The following is a 20,253-nucleotide window of genomic DNA, read 5'->3' as shown; positions in this document are numbered from 1 at the left end:
CCTTCCGTCATCGTTAACAGTAGTCCCCTTGATTAGTTATCCTTAATTATAGTAGTTACACACTGCAGGAGCAGAACATTTAGCAGTGGTCACAGCGAAAATTATAGCGGCTACATTTGATACCATATAGTTTCTACGAGTACAGCACTGCCTTTTCAGCTTGCACTTGTGTTCGACGTGTGGTCTCATCTCGTTAAGGTGCATGATGTCGGTAGAGAAACATAAAATATCGAATTGAATCAACACCTCTGACCCAGTCTCAACAGACCTGAAGCCTTAATGTAGTAGTGGGGATCCTGTAGTGAATTGCATTGTGCTGTACATAATTTTTATGTCCAACAGATGTACAGATGTTAAAACTAGCTTTACTTATGATTTGGTTGTACTTGTTAACATAATAGTACAATATAACAGTAGAAGGGCAATCAAAACAAGAACTACACTGTAATGGCTTCTTTTAAGGGCATCTCTTCTTAAAAACAGTGGCTCCAAGCCTTTTGGCCTTTACAACCCTTTAAAACCAAGCAATGTCTTTCACATACACCTCATCATGGGTGCATTATGTGTTGTAGTTGTGAGTAATTTTTCCTTAGACTGATGTTTTTCAAAACCTGTGTGAGGTTTCAGGAAGTCAAAATAACACGTATTTCTCAAAACAAAGGTATATTTTGTATATTTTTTCTACCTTCATTTTGTGTGAATCATCTCATGACCCCAAAGTCGGGACCCACTGCTACCTCTGGAGAAGAAACAACAAGGATGCAGCGTGTGACAGTGTAATAAGTATTTTATTGCATTTTATAATGCCATTGTCAATAATTAGTACAGATTACATGCAACTAGACCTACTGTACAGTTTTTTTATTGTCTGCATGGACAGACACAAGAAGATTCAGGTTACAAATACACAGATATATGTGTGTGTTTTTATACAGCATGAAGGAAAGGGCAGTGACTGGCATTACATGGCTACCCGGGGTGGAGGGTCAGAGGGCTGGGCTCCACTGTTCTGTCTAAAGCCACCACCCAGTCCCTGTCCCCGCCTCTTCCTCGGGTCACACTTTCAAATAACAAGAAACAGAACAAAAAACCAAAAGGATAAAGAGGTAAACAGGTAAACTGAAACTAAAGAAACAATTCAGAGAGTCACTGCTGAAAATGTACACACATTCCTAAGGTTTAACCAGAGGAGAGCTGAAGTGGTAGTTCCATCGGATTCTGGCTGTCTACTTAATAATACCGTCAGGCAAAGCTCCACTTTGAGAGTCCCTTCCCCCTCACGTGACGCCTCAGAACTGTCCAATCACACATCAGGATTTGGGCTCCCTGTGTCCTGTAACACCATTACGTGGATCGTACGAGAGATAACAGCTATCAGTAAAGGTGATCAGTGAAGTCGATGGAGAGTTTTGGAAGTAGCTTGGTTTTTGTTTGGTTAAGGTTGTGGCATTGGTTTGGTTACAGTTTGGTTACAGTTCAGGAGTTTGGACTAAGCAAATGGTCGCTTGCAATGCCTTTGGTAGTCAGAGGATGAGCTGCATCTCTGAGAGCCATTCCACATTTTGGTGTTGAGACTACGTCAGAAGAGGAGTATCAAAAATGCAACAGTGTCAGTCTTTGATCTGCCTCTGTGGGACTGGGAGATGAGGTTTGTTACTGGTCACCACCAGCCAGGTGTGTGGCGCAGCGACACCCCCATGGCGCCTGCAGATGATTGACAGCTCTGCGGGTCGGAGTTTAGCACAGGAATGATAGGGGTCAGGGGTCAGAGAGAGGGGTCACAGGGAGCTGGGACACATATTGGCACCTGAGAGGACCAACAGCAATACCTTTCTAGAGCTCCGCATTTTTTTAAAGCAAGAGAGGGGCTACATATTCTTACATTTTTTCCTCTTTCTCTTTTTCTTTTTCGGAGGTTTTGGTCCTGTCTTTGAGAAAAAGTCCTTCTGAGGTATCAATACATAATGAAGAAACTTTTTAGTTTGTTTTCCATTTGTTTTTTTTTTCTTTCCTTAAAAATGCATAAATGCAGTACAGAGACAAAAAAGTATCAAAATAGACCTAGCTAAGATAAATATACAAACAGGTGTTACCTAAACCACTGATCTAACTTTTATTCTTTTAATTTTTTTTTCTTTAGAGATAATACACTTAAAAAATCAGCGTCCCAGACGTTTTATGAAGAACTGAAAAAGTGGAAACAAACGAAAAAAAACAAAAAACAACAACTAATAAAACCAAGATACCTGCAGCACTTAATATGATAAATACATATACTTCAGCATTAGCAGTACAGTATAGGAATCAGAGCTGAAAGCTTTACAATAGCTAAACAGGTGCAGAAAAGAAAAACCCAAAAAAAAGGAGAGAAACTCAAAGGACAAAATGGGAAAGAATGCCCTGGAGAGATAAGTCAAGCATTAATATACAAGAATACATCATGTTATGCCAAGCTGGAGAAAGAACAGAAGTGTTACATGGCGACCTGTGAACAATCTACATCTTTATAAAACAGCTTTGTTTACAGGTGTACCTTAAAGCACGAGTCAGAGATCATCTATGTACTGTATGCAGCAGTTCCTCTTGGTTTGGATATTACTAGTAGTAGTGATGTGTTTTTTTTTTATGTGTGTTTGTTCGTCCTCTCGGCGTCTCTGTGAGTGTTTTGGTGAAGCGGGTGCCGCTGTGTTGGTGGGTCTTTGGATTATCTGGATGGTCAGAGCCTCCGTTGCACTAACCCATAGCCCTGCTTCTATGCTTCAGTTATACCCCTATGTGTGTGTGTGTGTGTGTGTGTGTGTGTGTGTGTGTGTGTGTGTGTGTGTGTGTGTCTGTGTGTGTGTGTGTGTGGCGGCACTGATATATTCCGCCCATCGTTACGCCTGACAACCAGCTCCCTGCAACGCCATACAGCCATTAACGACCAGTTTCTCATTGGCTGAGATCATGAATATGCACACATACAGTTGAGAGGCTGTTCACATAGCTCAGTGCTAACCGGGCGCAGGGGTACAGTCAGTTTGACACAGCTGATAGAAAACTTTTCATCTATAGTGAGCACTTCACAACACACTTTGAGACGTAGAGAGTGCTTCAGATGTGGTTTAAGGAGAGGTAGTCATTTTTAATTCCATGGAAAGTGAAAAACGTCTATGTTTTTGGGCTCGAGCGGATGTGTTAGGGAGTCCGGATCGCCAAATAGTTTTTTTTTTTTTCTTTTCAGTCATACAGTAAGTAAGTGTAACAACAATTTTGGCATTCATTATTATTATCATCCAGGAAGAATGGAGGAAAAAAAATCTTTAAGAGAGTTCAGTCTCCCATTGGCTATGTGTTGAACCGTTTTTGAAAAGGAGGTAGTGTTATTTTTGGTTTTTTATCTCGTTTCAAGATGCCTGTCTGCCACTTTGTACTTTGTTAGAAATCAGTCTCTAATGTGACAGGAAACAGTCCTGTTTGAACACAAAGTCATCAGAAAGGTTCTTTCATTAAATAAGAAAAATCGTCTGAAGTGCAAGAGAGAAAAAGTATGAAAATATGAACCCAACTTTTAAGTTACATGATGTCCCTTGGTTGTTTTCCTCTTACATTGGTATTGTTTTAGTTGTTCCCTCTATATGTTTTTGGAATAACTCCTCCCTGTCCAAAGATGCGATTTTTGTAACCACATTACAGTACACTTCCTCTTCAAGAGGGAATGTTTGTTGCCTAGATTGAAAAACTCCAAATGTTCATTACATCAGCACCAGAAGAAGTATCATGTAAAGCCAGGTGGATTTGACGGAGCCAAAATATTCTCATTCTGTGTTTAACCTCTCTATTTGTTGGCATCTCAGGTTGTAAAAGGTACCTAAATGTTGTGTTCAAATGCCTCACGAGAGCCTCATTTTAGGGCCAGTCCTTGGGATGTGTTTGGAACACAGTTTAGCCTGAGCGTGGGAGAGACAGGGTTTCACCTCTAAGTGCTTTTTTTTTTCTCTTTTCTCTTTCTTTGTGTTTTTTTCAGAGGAACTGTGCGAGGTTTGTTAATACTACTTTTTGGCCTCATACCTAATGTGAGTCATCCGTAACCGCTTATCATGTAAAAGCTTTGATATCTCCAAATTCTAGTTTTGCTTTACACACTTTGGTTTTTGGAATGGTCAGCACTGTAAGTCATGTATAATTTCAACACAATAGTTATATGAATACAATAAGAAGAATTCAAACTCCTGGTTTGTTGTCTTTTGGCCAATTCTTTAAGAAGAATAACAAAAAAAAAAAAAAAAAGAAACTCAAAAAGGGCAAAATAAACTACAGGGTTTTTGGTTTTCTACATATTTCATCTTTGGTTACCTGTAACAAAAATAAAATGGGAATAAGCAGATAATAGATTAAAATAAATGTTAAATTTGGTATGGCACTGTAGAGAAAAGTAATGCTTTTTATGCTCACGGAAAACGAACAAACAAAATAAATCTCACGTGCTATTCCTTTAACACAAACTCACACAGTGAATTGCAGATAGCTTCTACACAGTAACTATTACAACCATAGAGCTTTGAATCGAAGCTGAGCAGAGTTGCCACATTTGGTGTCCCACAGAAAGAATTCCCCCTTTTTTGTTTATCAATTTGGACACAGTTCCAGGCAGAAACTTTGTGGGATGAGGTATTCTCTGACTGCAGTAATAATATATATATTTTTAAAGCATTACTGATATTTCTCAACTAAATACACAACCAAAACAAGTGAGTGAGAGAAAAAAACAAAAAAAAAACAAGATTCAGCTGTTAAATAATCTGTCTGGATAATGGCAACTTTAAGTGCTATTTTCCAAATTTCTTGCCTGCTACACTTGGGGCAGAAAGGGGGAGAGGGGCAGGAGTGGGGGTCGGGTGTCACAAGTTGGGACAATACTGCGCTTTCTCTTTTTTTGCCAATACTCATTTGGAATGGTGTGAACAGCCAGAGTAAATCAAACAAATTACAATATCAAAAAACAAAAAAACAAAGAAACAGCATCCTTAGAAAAGGTACGTCGAAAACAGAACGCCACCGTGGAAATATTGATCCTCAAAAATAAACATTGATAATAACATCAAATAAAAAAAGGAAATGACAAAAGCTACCACACGTTTTTTTTTTTCTCGTTATATTCCATAATCATCAACAGTTTTTCTTTTTTAGTCACAATATTTCTTTAGATGCTTCCTCCCTCGTTTCTCTCATCTGCTTCCCCTCGTTTCATCTCGTTCTCAAAGTGTTCCAAGAAGGACAGCACCACATGGTCCTATTCCTGCAGTCTTTTCGGGGTGGGAGGGAAGGGGTGGAAGTGGTGGAGGAAAATGTCTTCTTTTTTTTCTCACTTAGAAGCAAAGAGTTTAAAAGATGTCCGTCACTAAGTGTCTTACTGTGAGGGGGGGGACAGAAGTTTGGACAGGGACCAGGGCCATGCCGCCTCCGTCAGCTCAGCCTCGCCGTGGGCTCACACAGGAGCCTGCTCGGCACAAGTGTTGGAGCACTGTTGGAGGTAATCTTTGATCTTCCGTCCTTCCCATCTCGAAGCCCGACAGTTTCGTTTCAATCAAATCAAAGAAAATGAAAAAGCAAGTGATTGACTCAAAGAGGGGGGAGGAAGGAGAGGTATACTGCACAGCCCCTGGTGACTGCTCCGAATCTATATACACATGATCCTGTGTGTGTGTCTTCTCATCTGACGTAGAGATAAAAAAAAAAAAAACGGCTAGCCAGGCAGCCCGAGACAACAGTGAGGAGGGTGTATGCAGAGTGGCGAGGAGGAGAGTGTGCCCAAACCTCTCAGGGTCTCTACACAGAGGCTGATTTGACCAGGGAGGATGATGACACATGGTTTGACAAGTGAATGAGTATGTGTGTGTGTGTGTTTGTGAGAGTGTGTATGCATCGAGTGGTGTTACACCTCTGAGCCAAGTGTTGGAAAAAGAAACACATGGACGTAAAGCAGTGCTCCACAGTCTTGTTTTTGCGTCTGAAAGAAACGGAGGTCTTCTAACCCTGTTTGGAGTTTCTCAACGTCGTCCTTGGTTGCTTGCATTTTCTTAAAAACAAATTAAAAAAAAAACATTCTCTTTTTTTCTCTCTCTTTTCTGTTAAGTGTACTGTAGCTATCTTTTTCCTCTTCACACTGACGGGGGATTGATCTCGTCCCTCCGGTCTGTCTCAGATCCGTCCTACTCCAGATCCTCTGTGGGGAGATCCTCCTCCAGGTCGCGCTCGTCGCTCGGCAATGGCAGGCTGTGTGTGACGCCGGCCAGGAGGGACACTGGCCGACTGTCCTCCTCCAACTCAGTGGGCTCCTCCTTCACATGCACCTGGTGGCTGGAGGATAGAGCAACCAGCTGTTAGCGGACCATATTAAAGGGTTATTAAAGTTTTGTTGTATACACACTGGCAATTTCATTTTGTACACCTGTACAATGTTCAACAGCTCTGCCATGAATTTTACTTTTACAAAACTTATCCTTTTTCAAGACACAGTCAGAAAGGTATTATTCGACATTATGTTAGGTCGTTAGAAATACCCTTGCAATATAATGTAGTTCAGTTCAACACCACTGTAAACTACAACCTCAATGATAAACATGTAGCAAATCAGTGATGATCAATACTGAACATTATTATCTTTGTCGAGGCAGAATTGGCAAAGTTGTTGTATTTGATCACATTAGATTTTACAAGTGTCCCTAATAAAGTGGCCACTAAGTGTATGTCATCTGTCACTTTAGTGTAGTTAAAGTTTAGTAGAGTTGAAGCGAACAAAGCACAAACATTTTACAAGATTATCGCCTATTATTTATTTCCCCCTCATAAATGCAAAACTGGCATTCTAGTTGATAGAAAAACAGTTTGTTTTTCTTAAATTTGGGTTAAAATTAAGGTTTTATGATCTGAAATCGAATCATTAGTCGTAAAGTTTTTGTTTCCTGAGTTTGATTTCTGTATTTTGAGTGGAAAAAACACTAAAAAAGGTTTCCTTTGATATCTTAAACTGTCCCGTTGTGTAAACTTCTCTCACACTTTCTCTCATCAGCCGTCTTCTACAAAAATGATAACATTAATACCAGTATCACTATTACACCTCCTTCAGGTAGATGGTAGATAACACTAACCAGCTCACAAGAACATCATTATTGTTTTATTACTCTGGCTGATGTGATGCTCAGTGAAGGGGAATAATGTTAAAGCAGCTTCATGTTGTCTGCGAGAACCTTGCATGTGTGTGTGTCCGTGCCTACCTGTACTGTTGAGGGCTGAGCGTGGGGCTGCAGCTACCGTTGCTGTTGACCTGCTCCACAGTGGAGCTGACATCATCGTGGCCTACGTGCAGCATGTTGAGGCTGGCTGCAGAGGGGGTCAGCAGGGAAGGGCTGTTCAGCAGGGACAGACTGCTCTCTGCCAGAGCCGCCTGCACACACACGGAGTTGTCTGGTCATTTTACATTCAAGTTTGTTTTTTTTCTTACAAAAACATGAAATAGAAAATTAAAGAAGCTTAATGATAGTGGTGAGAGGGGTATGTTACATCATAAAATGTGTCTGGAAATGCGTAACCCTAACCCTGTCAACCAGGGATAATACATGTCTATATAATTGACACATACCAAGATGTAAGATTCAATATAATAAATGTGAGTTTTCCTTAGAGCTCTTCTATTTGGAGCACATCTTAAATCTACTAACTTGCTAGTGAACTTGACAAACCACTAGGGGGCACTTATATACAGTACTTTGCCCATCGTGGCTCGTTCTTGTGCATTAAAGTCCCTGTCATAAGTGTGTGTGCGTGCATTCACATGAAAGCCTCAACAGGAATGTGAAGCGAGCTGTGACCTCGACTTTAACACACACAAAAGCTGTGAAACATCGATGTGTGCCGAGGAGAAAACAAGTGAATCAACAGGGGCAGCTTCTGTCACCGCTCCAGCTGTTTGTAGATGAGACAGGTTGGACGCTGGTGAGCGAGAGTCTCACCCCACCTCCCCTCTCACACGGGGGGGGGAAAAAAGACAAAAGGAGGGGAATTCTCACCGGCTCAGAGATGGATTTTCTGGGACAGGCGATAATTTTATGCAGTAACCTTAATTGACAACTACTTGACGCTATAAATCATCTCAGTCGCAAAATTGCACGCGTGTGTCTGCGTGTGTATGTGTGTGTGTGCGCAGAGGTGGGGGTGGCGCATGTGTGAGAAAGTGAGGTGGGAGGTGAGAGTGTGTGTTGGTGTGGGAGGAGGTGGAGGAGGAAGGCGGTGTGAACGTCGTTAGGGAATCTGCTAATTATAAGAGGGAATTGATATTAGTGCCCTTGATTGCGATTGGCTGCTGTGTGTGTCTGTGTGTGTGTAGGTGTGTAGGTGTGTGTGTGAGAGAGAGTGGAGGAGAGAGATGGGGGAGGAGAGGGCATTCCTTACCTGGTAGCTTGCGTTTAGGGATCCAAAGCCCAGGCCTGAAATCATGTTTTTCACCAGAGTGGGACTTCTGCGCGCGCACACACACACACACACACACACAGAGAGAGAGAGAGAGAGAGTGAGAGTGAATCACAGATTGAGCGCACATGTGAAAAGATGTCACCTCAGCCAAAGCACTTTGACAAATCTCAAATTTGTTTGTTACAAGAAGAAACACACACACACTGTAAACAGATGCTAAAACACACACATATGAAAGCGTCTAATATCTGGTGTGCAGGTGTGTGTGTGTGTGTGTGTGTGTGTGTGTAATTATCCCTGGTTTCTCTGGCGGTTGCAGAGAACATCTGTTTACATACGCTAACAAGGTTTTTTCCTCTCTGCATCTCACACAGCTGCTTACTAATGGTGTCGACAAATAGGGAAAAACACACACACATACATTACAGGACGTACACGATAAGCAGCCGGCAGCCCTTCTTTTTTTTCTCTTTTTTTTTGATTGCTGAGTTGGCCTCTTGGTAATAATAGAGAGTCCATTTAAGCAATCATAGTGCCAGCACCCATAAAGCCACACTCACATCAACCTCAGCCGTGCACCAAGAAAACAAATGTGTGTGATACAGCCTGTGTGTGTGTGTGTGTGTGTGTGTGTGTGTGTGTGTGTGTGTGTGTGTGTGTGTGTGTGTGTGTGCGTGCGCACACTCACCCGGTCATCTTTGGTGGTCTCCTCTTTTGGTATTCAACTTCGTCCACAGTCCACACGGCCCCCTTCACGTTCTCAACGCGAACAAAACACTTGTGCAGACTCAGGTTGTGGCGCACAGCATTCTGGGAAAACAGAGAGAGGGACAATAGAGGGAGAGTTTTAACACGACTGAAGATCAGTCAACAAGCAAATGTTTTTTATTTTGACCTGGAAACACTAAACTTGGGAAAACTGCTTTTAGTTTTTCTGCTGCACACACTCGCAACAATACACAATACATATTACAGCTTGATGATTGTACCTAATGTACATAATGTCAGTGTTTTTATGTTTGTTCCGTTGTTGTTTGTTTGTTTTCCTGTTGATCATTTTTGTGTGAATGTATTGTGCTTTAAGTATAATCTCGACATATTTGAAAATGAGAGTATGCACTCGATGATTCTTACAGATTTAATAAAGGTTTAAATAAAAGTTTTAAAAAATGAATGTAAAATGAAAATAAATGACAAATGTATTACACATTTAATTTGATTTGTTTTCACATTTCCCCCCATGTTATAGTTATTTTTCTATACAGGAATTTGAATTGTGTCAACTTTGCCTCAAAATGAATTTTTCATCATCTTTTCGTTCAAAAGGAAAGAACAGTCTTTCCTGAAAACCAACATGCAAACAATGCATGAAATAATTGTGAAGGGCGCTCTGACCTTTATCTGTAAAGTTATGTCACAATGTGCTCAATGAAATAAATCATGTTGACATTTCTTTGGCAAATATTGCAACTGGATATGATTCGCATGTAGTGGGAATGATCATTTTGGCTTCATAGATTTCATTTTTACTGAAAAAGTCATGATGATGTGACATCTGTTGAGGTCTGTACTTAAAAAAACATGTTTTCTTACATCTGGAGAACAAGACTTGCAGGCCAGGGCAGCACTACAGTAATTCATTATAATTCTGTTAAATAACAAATTGCAGCTTTGGGGATTTGGACATTGCACTTGGCCATATTGCGATTTTAGTAATTTTTCAATTAAAGGGGCACCATGTAGCTTTGGAGAAGAAATTCAAAAACAGATTTTTAATATTTACAATGTGAACAAGGTAACAAAACAAACTCAAAAATTATTCCAGAACTGAATAAACAAGCTGTTCTCAGAGGAAAATAAGGTGCCCAGAACACTGTTTGAAGCTAGAAAGGTGTCAGGGTCCACCAATTATGAACAAATTAAACCATGTGTAATTGTTTTGTTCTTTAAGGTCAGTTTGTTTATTCAGTTTTTCAGTCATGAAAACAAAAACTATTTGTTATTTTAGTATATTTAGGCATTAAAAAAATCAGTCTATGAAGATGAAGATCTTTTGATTAAAATGTCTTCCCCTAAACTACATAATGTACCTCACATTGTGCAGCCCTGCTGCAAAGTGTAAAGTTAATTCCATAGATTCTCTTGCATAAATTGTCTTCGCAACACATCTTATATTTAATTATATATTCCACGACTTCCATAAGCGATAAATGTGCCCTCAGAGGGTAACTCTACACCAGCTGAAATGGTTATTTTTGTTCCTTTACTTGAAGTCCTACTCTCGCTGGAGGTAAAAACACTCACTCAGGGTGTGTTCAGTACAAACAATGCTTTCCAGCTCGGTGTTAAGTTACCTTTTAAGTAGTGTGACCTGAGGATAATAGTCCTATTTTTACCCATCGCTCTTTATACAAATGCATACTGTAGCTCCATGCATAGTGCTAACACAAGGTTCTCTGGTACTGTTATTTTATCTCTGAATTTTTTTCTAATCAGTCATCATCAGCACACACACAGAAACACACACACACACACCCAACCACAGGCACTCAGACAGGCAAGCAGGCAGGCACACCGCTATCTTGGTCTCACCCCCCCAGGGACAGGCCTCCCTTTTCATCTGCTATTTGTAGTTTGTTCATGCCCAATTTCATTACCAATTTTAATTCGTCTATAATTAAATCCTGCATATTCTCTCTGACACGCTGTTCTAAGCCGAGAGGGAGGGACAGGCCAGGCATGCATCACTCCTCGCCGTAATTACACACGCAGATACACACACACGCACACACACACAGGCATACAAACACACACACGTAATTACACAAGCCATAATCAGCGGAGGAACCCTTTCTCCCCCGCATCCCCTCAACCCCCCCCCGAGCCGTGATGCTAAGTTTTGTAAATGAGTCTGACCCCAATCTGCGCCCGCCACCCTGACAGTGCAAACACACACACACACACACATACACACGCGGCAGACACCAGTGCTATTGCAGTGCTATTTGCATTCGTCTCCGTGATGAAAGCCTAATTCTCCCAGTTAAAACATTAGCAGTCATTTACAGTGGGTCACAGCACATGTGCCACTCATCTCCACTCCCTCCGGCTGAGAGGAGGAGGAGGGGGGGGTGACAACCGGAGGCGGATTTTTTTTTGGAAGAAGGAATGAATTGTGTATCACAAAAAAGGAGAAAAAAAAATCAAGAGACTAAATTTATTTCAGGTTCACAGGTGATACTGGACAAGTGAATGTCTTTGTTCTGTAAATATTTGAGTATTGCGAGCAGTCTGGTTGTGTTTTGGCTGCAGACTGGTGCATGCTGGGATAGACTACTCCCGTATGATCCTGAACAGGAAGACATGTGAGCAGGAGGGATTATAAAATAAAAGAATGAGCAACCAGATTTGTGTTAAACAGATGATGGTGGATTCAGATCTTTCAGTTAAATAGAAGCAACGATACACATAGAGATAGAAACGTAAAAGACTTGCATTAAAGGTGCACTATGTAGTTTTGTGGAAGAATTAATTGACAGATATTTTACGCCTCGACAAACTAATTAAACAATTATCTTTGTTTTCATGACTGAGTACACTGAATAAACACAATTTCATACTGTTTTACTTTAAATGTGGCGGACCCTGCCACCTTTCTAGCTTCTATTCTATTCAAATTTGCTTTACACGAGAGACCAGTTGAGCCAAAAAAAAGTAAAAAAGAAAAGAGAAAAAAGACAAAAAGGAAAAGAGAAAAATACTAGGTGGATACAGCTTTTCTCTGAAGCTAAACAAAGTCAAACCTGTTCTTTCAGGCCTTCAACCATCATGCAGCACCTTGAAACAACACTCAACTCTCCACCTCTCTCAATCATCCCTTTCTTCCTCTCTCTCTTGTCTCTCCCTCATTCTCCTTCCCCTCTTCCCTAAGATCAATGACTTCCACTCCCTGACACCGCCGCTGTCCTCATGAAATATAACGACTTATTAAAGGACATACATCTCTACGGCCCTATTTGACTCACCGAGCTGCTATATAAATACATAAGGCAATGCTGTGCTATATTTAAAGGTCTGCGGGGCCAACGGCGCAGGAAGCAGACACCAGACATTAATAGTTAAAATTCATAAAAGTCAGATGAGGAGGTGAAGATATTCCTGGCTGCCCCATCTCTTAACCTTCTCCGCACCCCTCCCTCCATCTCCATCCCTCCATCATCATCCCACCAACCCCCACCTCCTTGGGTTTAGGGCTATTAGAGGAAGGCCGGGGTCTCTCCCCCACTCCTCCCCCTGTCTCTCTCACTCCTTTGCTCATTCTCTCACTTTCGCTCTCTCTGGAGGAACTCAAATTAGTGTGAGGTTTCTGTAGAAATGGGTCAGCACCTACAATGGAGGGATCAGGCCAGGTGTGTGTGTGTGTGTGTGTGTGTGTGAGAGGGAGAACTCAGTGTGTGTGATCATGAGCTGTATGTGCGTCTCTGTAATGAAGCCCTGTAAAGTGGGGCCGACTCTCCATGTGCCATGCTGGAGCTGAGAGAGTTGTTTGGGGTTGAGAGGGAAAGAAGAAGAGGCAGGGGGAACGTGTCTCATAGAGGACAGAAACAGCCAATAACTGCCAAATCAGTCATATCTTTAGGAGCTGGACGTGTGTGTGTGTTATCTCCTGTCTTTCATTCATGCATTTCTTCATTCCGTGTATAAATGCAAATTTTTCGGGTTTCAAAGTGAAGCCAAATGTTTCAAATAACGCAGCAAAACCTGCCTACAAATCTTGTTTCTCCCATTGTGGTCTAGCAAGTCTGAGCAGGCATCTGCTGGGGTTAGGGGCTTCACCAGCGGGCAAAGACCACAATTACTTTGCAGTCAAATGGACCAGCTTTTATCCCGTCTGAGTTGTATACAACATTTTACTTTCAGTCAAAATATTGTGCTCTGACAGAATCAGCTTTTAGTTAGTGAGAACCGCAGTCAAAACTTTCATTTTCTGAAAACGCTGCAGCTCATTTTTCGCCATCTAAACAACTCTGCTAATTGGTCTGGTCTCCATCTTCTATCAATTGATAAAATAATGTTTTGAGGGATATTGACATTAAACTGGTTCTGAAAGTACAATCAAAGAGCTGCAGCTCGATCAGCAGTTTGAAACCCAAATGATTAAGCTGTACACTACTGTCCGTTTCCAAAAAAAAAGAAAAGAAAGAAAGAAAGAAAGAAAACTAAAGTACGGATACAAGCTATTTACCTTCCATGTGGCTGTGTTTCTCCTGAAATAGGCAAACTTTCGTGTAAACCAGTTGTAGATCTCATTGAGAGTCAACTGTCTGTCTGGGGACTCCAGAATGGCCTGAGGACGGGGACAGACACAACAAGATAAGAAGACAAGATATAAGAGGGGCCACAGATGGAGGGGAGATGGTGAACCACATCACTCGAGACACTTACATGACGTATAAGAGAGGCGTAGGTAAAGGGAGGCCTGACATCAGCGTTCTTGTAGAACTCACAGTTCTGAGCCAGCTCTGGAAAAATAAAAGGCATGACGATTTTAAATCAGCTGATGATTGAAATATCTGTGAATTTTGAGTGGGCAGTGTGTAAAATGTATTCAAAATTAAACATTTTAAGTGGTATTTTTTTAAATAAATAAATCCATATGAGAACAAAAGGATGGACAAATTAGAAATGTTTAAATCGTAGTATCGTCAGTAGTAGCAGATACTTGATATTCTTCTGCATACTTTGCATTAAGCACATTTTAATGGTGAACACATTGAAATGTTCACTTTTACCACATTTTTCTAAACATTTTCTTTAAAGGCCAATTTTATATATTCCTTAGGGTTTTTTTTAACCATTAAGACTTTTGTTCCATGATGTGAATAAATGTAAATTAACGTGACTAAATGTGACAATGAGCCACACACTATATTGCTTAACACCGAGGCTAGAGTAATTTTCTTTTGCAAGAAAGCCAAGAGATGGCAGCAATTGCATCTTTCCTTTAGCCGTCAATGAAATGGATTTCTGAGTTAAGACATATTCTATTGCTCTTGCAGGGAAATAAGTGAGAAGAGCACATGAAAACAGCCATAAGCACTGTAAGAGAATCCTGAAGCAGTCATCAACATTGTATTAAAACAATCTGAGCCCATTACGAGTCAGTAATGAGAAGATACACAGCAATAATTACATAAAAAGGCAGGTAGTGAGTGAGCGTGTGTTACAGTCTACCTGAGGCGATTGGGGTGCAGTACTTGTCGGAGTTACGCCTACGTATGGGCCCAACGCCGTGCGTGTGGGAGTGGGAGTGTGAGTGCAGGCTGGAGGAGCTGATGACCGAGGGTCCCTGGCGCAGTGGGGTGATGGGGGTGGCGGCTGAGGTGGGGGGGTGAGGAAGACCCTCTGGGTAGGTATCGCTGTCCCGCTTCAACAGAGAGCCGCTGGATGCCAGGTTCAGCTACAGACACACAGAAATGAAGGCGATTGATGAGGATTTTACTTCTGACAATGTTTCACTTCTGCCTTTTTTTCCCCCAAATACACTCAAAAATGTTTGATTTCATCAAAATTTCCTCATATGACTTACTGTGCCTCGGTGCAATGGTATTTATGTTTATGTTTTTTTAAGGATCACACAAAATAAAAGAGGATTAACTAACTTTAGGTTGGATTATCCAATAGTGACAAACAAAGTAACAGTTTCTAGTAAGAGTACTGAGGGTGGAGAATTGTTTCAGTGCAGGGACATAAGATGGAGTTTCTGTATGACTAATGGCTCCTCTCATGTTTACTTTAAAGCTCCACTGTCTGCTGAGTGCTGCTTTACAGCGAAGCATCATCTAAACAAGATAGGATCAGGTTCAGGTGATATCAGTGCATTAGACATTGCTTTGTGCAGCATACATAACAACATCTCTTCCAGGAAAGTGTTCCTAAACAGTTTTGTCTTCTAGCTGTGTGAGACTATAAATACTTTAGAGCTTTACAGCACCGGGCGCTACAGCTAGAAACAATCCACCGTCGATGTTAACTTACATTACGTGGAGAATAAAGCCACCAACACCACCGATGGATTTCTGTCCCTATACCAATCTACATTCTTGCGCACAACCACACACATTCACACACACTGAACATGCACATGTAGTTATACACACAGCGCTGGCTGCAATTAACCCTGCGCTTACAAATACAAAACCACACGACAGCATGTTTGTAAGAAGGGAACACACACATGCACTTTGCGGTTGCAAAGTCTTCACGGACCAATACGGCCCAATTAGGCAGAGCCTTGCACACACGTGCACACACACACACACACAGAACAAGTACTTCCAGTCTCTCTGGGACAGCCGTTGTTGGGCTGCTAGTTTAAGACTAATTAAAACCACAGTGTGTGTGTGTGTGTGTGTGTGTGTGTGTGTTCACTATATGTATATTAAATGTGTGCATGGCCTTACTCTTTACTCTGCCCCCTCTCTGTACCATTTAAGCTGACTGGAGGGGGCGGGGCTGTTTAACAGGTACTTCATTAACGCTGTAACCGTGCCACATCACCACGGCAACAGTCGAACCCTGTTAATTGAGGCCAAGCTTTGTTTCCATTCCTGACGCTCCTCCCCTGCCCCTCCTCCTCCAATCCCTGACCCCGAGGCTCGTCTCCAGCGGTGACAGAACACGCCTCTTCCTGATTTCCCATTAGATGTTAATAGCAGCTGATCCCCCTGCGATCAACACATCATCCACACACACACACACACACACAAGAACACACAAACACACACATTGCCACTCGGCTGCACCCATTTATATCCCCTCAAATTAAGACACTCTACCTCTAATTGACAATTAATTTCAACATCTTCATATTTTAATAAGACTCCTCGTCAATCTGAATAATGAAATATTCATTAGATACCTAATAACAACCTCACCAACGCACACACACACACACACACAAAGACACATACGCACTCATCACATCAAATTTCTATCCCTTTTGTCAGCGCACACTGGTAACACTGTTCTCTCTCTCCGACGGGCTGAAAAATCACAATTTTCAGCCGCTGAATCAAACACAACACTGAGGTTTAACTCTGACACAGTTTGAGCGTGTGAATAGCTGGAGTTAACATTTTCTCTGTGGAGTGAAAACATTATCAAAGGGTAGTTCTCTGTGAATTGAAATGCACTGTGTCATGAGAAGTTTAAGACAGGGAGAGAGAGTAGAAACTAGTCCCTATAATTTATACATAACACATTAACCCTCACTGGTCAATAGGGGGCGTAGATACCAAGCAAGACAGTAAGACAGGATGGAAACAGTTCAATCATGAGGAGTTTATAGGTGTAAAGAGCAAAGGTTTGGGGTCAGAGGGTAGAAAAAAAAGCTCATGTCATTTTAGGTTTGTGGTGCTGGTGTGTACTCACAGGTTGGTTAAAAGGCTTTGGCTCCGAGGGGCGCATGTGCAGGTGGGCCATCATGGCCTGGAGTCGCTCGCTCTCTTTCGCCAGCTGTGAAACACACACACACAAAGACCGATTATCACCGGGAAAAACACTTCATTTCTTAACTCTTAGATTGATATAATGCGGTATTGACACAGAATTACAATTACAATTACACCTCGGGCGGAGAGACAAATATGAGAGTCAGCCGCCTCGGCACCCCGAGCACTCTCACACACTTACACTAGCCTGCAGACACACTCGTCCCCGTTTGACATTGCTAACTGCCGTTTAACGGGTGCTGCTAACGCCTGTGGAAACGCTGCATCCTGCATGTGTGTTTGCTGGCATACAAACGTGTCGCCTCCAGAAACAACGGATCAACACCGAGACGATGGCAGTATTAACATACTCACACACTGCAGGGATGTACGAATATGAAATTTACTTAAACACAACGCCTGTGCTGCTGTGTGTGTTGTGTGTGTGCGTGTGTGCTGTTGGCGGATAGAGTGGTGGGCTGCCTGTGGACTGCTGAGGGATGAAGTGACATGTCAGGGAGAGAGAGAGAGACGGCCGTCCTGATGTGATGTGACACCAGCTGCCTCTCTGTCACTTTGCGTTCTCTGGTGGTGGCTTCAGGGGCTCAGCTAAACGCTGTTTACCACCGCCACCAAACACAATAGTAACCCCACACACTTACGCGGTGATGTGAACAGGGCATTCAAAAGTGTTTTTGGAAACTGTGTCAAGACGTGTGAAGAAGCATTCTTCTTTGTTTGGAGGAGGAACTTCCCTTATGTGCTGTGTGAGAACAGCATGTCTCTTCTTTCAATGTTGGTATTTTTCTTGAGCATTGAGATGTTTCAAGAGCGTTGCGTGCGTGAACCACTTTACGAACAAGAGAGGCAGCCTGGTCCTCTGCTTTCTAGCTCACGTCTCTCTCTCTCTTCTCTCCCTCCCTCCCTCCCTCCTCCCCTCTCAGCACTCGCTCTCTCTCGCTGGTGACCAGAGCAGCTTTATAATTGGAGCAACGATGGCAGCTTCCCTGCCGACTGCTCCTTTTAAATTACAAGCTCCACTGCTCTCCATAAACTCTGCCCTGCCTGAGACAAGTTGCTGCCATTGACTGGCTGAAACAGTCTCGGCGACTTTGTTTGTGAGCAGATGAAAATTAAGTGTCTGTGCGCGAATGTGTGCGTGACTCACCTGTATCTCCAGCTGCTGAACCACCTGCATCTGGACTCGGCATTGAGCGGTGCTGCGGTCATCTAGGGCGTGCTCATTGTTCAAGTGCCTAGAGACGAAAAAAAACTCAAGTTAATAAAAGGAGCATCAAGACGAAACCTGTCTCAATTCAGAGACTACTTTTAAGCCACACTGAGTCAACAGGATCCTTATTAAACTGATTCACAGTTCCTGAATGATGAAGTAACAAAACTCGGCTCTTTTGCTTTTATTTAAACTGAGTTATGAGCTGTTTCGGCGCTATGAAAATAAATCACAATCTTGGAAGTTTATTTTGTCTAGTGAGGGACGCAGCAGCTGTGTTTTGTGTGTGTATACTTCATTGGTGCTCAGCGAGCCATGATCCAAGACAACCACCTGGATATGAGCTCATGTGTTATCGCACAAAGCCTTATCTGAAGACTTTCTGTCAGCTAAACTCCACGTAATAACACTGGTGCGCATGTGTGTGTGTGTGCATGGACGTGTGTGTGTATGTGTGAATGGTGGCGCTGTTTGTTTCCTCCTATGTGGGAGGACCCAGGACCTTCTGATCTTTCCCAGCCCACCCCTCCCTACTCTCCCTTCCTCCATCCCTTTTCTCTCTCCTCTGTCATCGCCAAGGTTATTCACAGGTTGCCGCTGCCTGCCCGGTGTGTGTGTGTGCATGAGTGTGTGTGCCGGGAAATCAGAGAAAGTTTTGCGATATCCTGCGGTGTTAACTTGTAATCTGAGTAATCTTCATAAAGCCGCTTTCCTGACTTGTTTATTGTGGAAATGTATATTACACAAGGAGACGTATGAGTCTACGCGAGTCTGTGTGTGTGTCTTTAAGAAAGGAGAAAGTTAGGCAATATCAGGCGAAGGCTAGAAATGAAACAAAAACAATGATGTCATGGCGTGGCTAATCCAGGCAGATAGACGGCTCAACACAAGTGCACGATAATAATAACAAAAACATGATCTCACCCCTCGCTTTCTTTCACTCTCTCGAAAGCCCTCTCTCCCTCTTCCTCACTCGCACTCCTGTCCACTCTTCCCTCTCCCCTTCCCACTCTTCTTCCCCCGCAACTCCCCAAATGCCTATGATTCACACTCATTCCAACATCCAAATCTGCCCCCCGAAAACCCTCCCCTCTCTCTATAGCCGGGCCATAAACAGTAGCAGGGTTTTTTTTTTCGTTGTGTCCCGACAATGAGGCTCTGTTTACTCCTCTGAGTGCTGGCAGACAAGGCTTTAACCCACATTACACCCAGCTCCAGCGACCACAGCCAGAGTATTATACCAGAGAACTGGAGGAGGGAGGGGAGACGAGAGGAGAAGAAAGGCTTGAAATAGTGGAGTGTCTCCCTCCTCTGTTCTTCTGCTCTACCCTTTTCCCTCCTGGGGCGATGACTAAGGCTGGCTGGAAGGGAGCGCACTGTCGAACTGACGGCATTATCTGTCACTGCCTCGATTTTTTTTTTTTCATCTCCCTCTCTCTCCTACACACACACACTCTCTTTCACTCTATCTCTCTTTCTCCTTCCATCTGCCCCGGGGCTACGTGAAATGAGACACCAAACAACAGCTTTCCTCTCCAAACTTTCCCAGCCTGCCTGCATGCTTTGATCTGACTGTCCGATGCCATCACAATCACCACGCACACTTCTGTGATTATGTGTGTGTGTGTGTGTACGTATTTCATCACCCAAGCTTATTAATATCTCCGTTGTTCAAATAGCTAAGAGTTCCACATAGATAATGAGAGTGCGAGTTTGTTTAGGGCTTCATTAGAGGCCTGTGAAGCCTTCGTTAGCAGCCATAGTGCCATGGGGAAGTCCGCTGTGTTGTGTGTATGTGTGTGTGTGTGTGTGTGACAGAGGAGGAGGTAACTGAATGTCAAGGCCAGAGACTCCATCAGCATACCCCAGTGACTCCAAACTGGCAAATAACATGATGGATGCAAAAGGGGAGGAGGAGTTGTTTGATGACTTTGTGTGGAAAGAGAAAGAAGCACACAAAACTACAAAAGCAACGAAACAATTTGTTTGACCTTTATGAGAAAAAGCATGTAAAACACACACACACACACACAGTCAACACACACCAATAAAATGAATCTTAACATATTTACAACGCTT

The 20,253-nt window shown here is 42.5% G+C and overlaps 1 protein-coding gene across 3 annotated transcripts in view; it reads right to left on the bottom strand.

Annotated features, from left to right (window-relative positions):
• Nucleotides 1-769: 769 nt before the first annotated feature.
• foxp4 (forkhead box P4) overlaps nt 770-20,253 on the bottom strand; it is a 95,356-nt gene continuing 75,872 nt past the window's right edge. For all 3 annotated transcript variants that reach the window (XM_084349586.1, XM_084349587.1, XM_084349588.1), the window contains 9 exons: nt 18,112-18,199; nt 16,885-16,968; nt 14,686-14,911; nt 13,897-13,973; nt 13,697-13,798; nt 9,140-9,261; nt 8,431-8,497; nt 7,257-7,426; nt 770-6,339 (listed from right to left, as the gene is read on the bottom strand). In XM_084349586.1, the coding sequence (XP_084205712.1) occupies nt 6,192-6,339; nt 7,257-7,426; nt 8,431-8,497; nt 9,140-9,261; nt 13,697-13,798; nt 13,897-13,973; nt 14,686-14,911; nt 16,885-16,968; nt 18,112-18,199 (1,084 nt within the window). In that variant the 3' untranslated portion in view covers nt 770-6,191. The remainder of the gene's footprint in view (nt 6,340-7,256; nt 7,427-8,430; nt 8,498-9,139; nt 9,262-13,696; nt 13,799-13,896; nt 13,974-14,685; nt 14,912-16,884; nt 16,969-18,111; nt 18,200-20,253) is intronic.

This window comes from Pagrus pagrus (assembly GCF_965226575.1).
Source record: "Pagrus pagrus genome assembly, chromosome: 3".
In the NCBI taxonomy this organism is placed as follows: Eukaryota; Metazoa; Chordata; class Actinopteri; order Spariformes; family Sparidae; genus Pagrus; species Pagrus pagrus.
The sequence above is the reverse complement of the archived record's forward strand: the minus strand, read 5'-3'. Positions and strand labels throughout refer to the sequence as shown.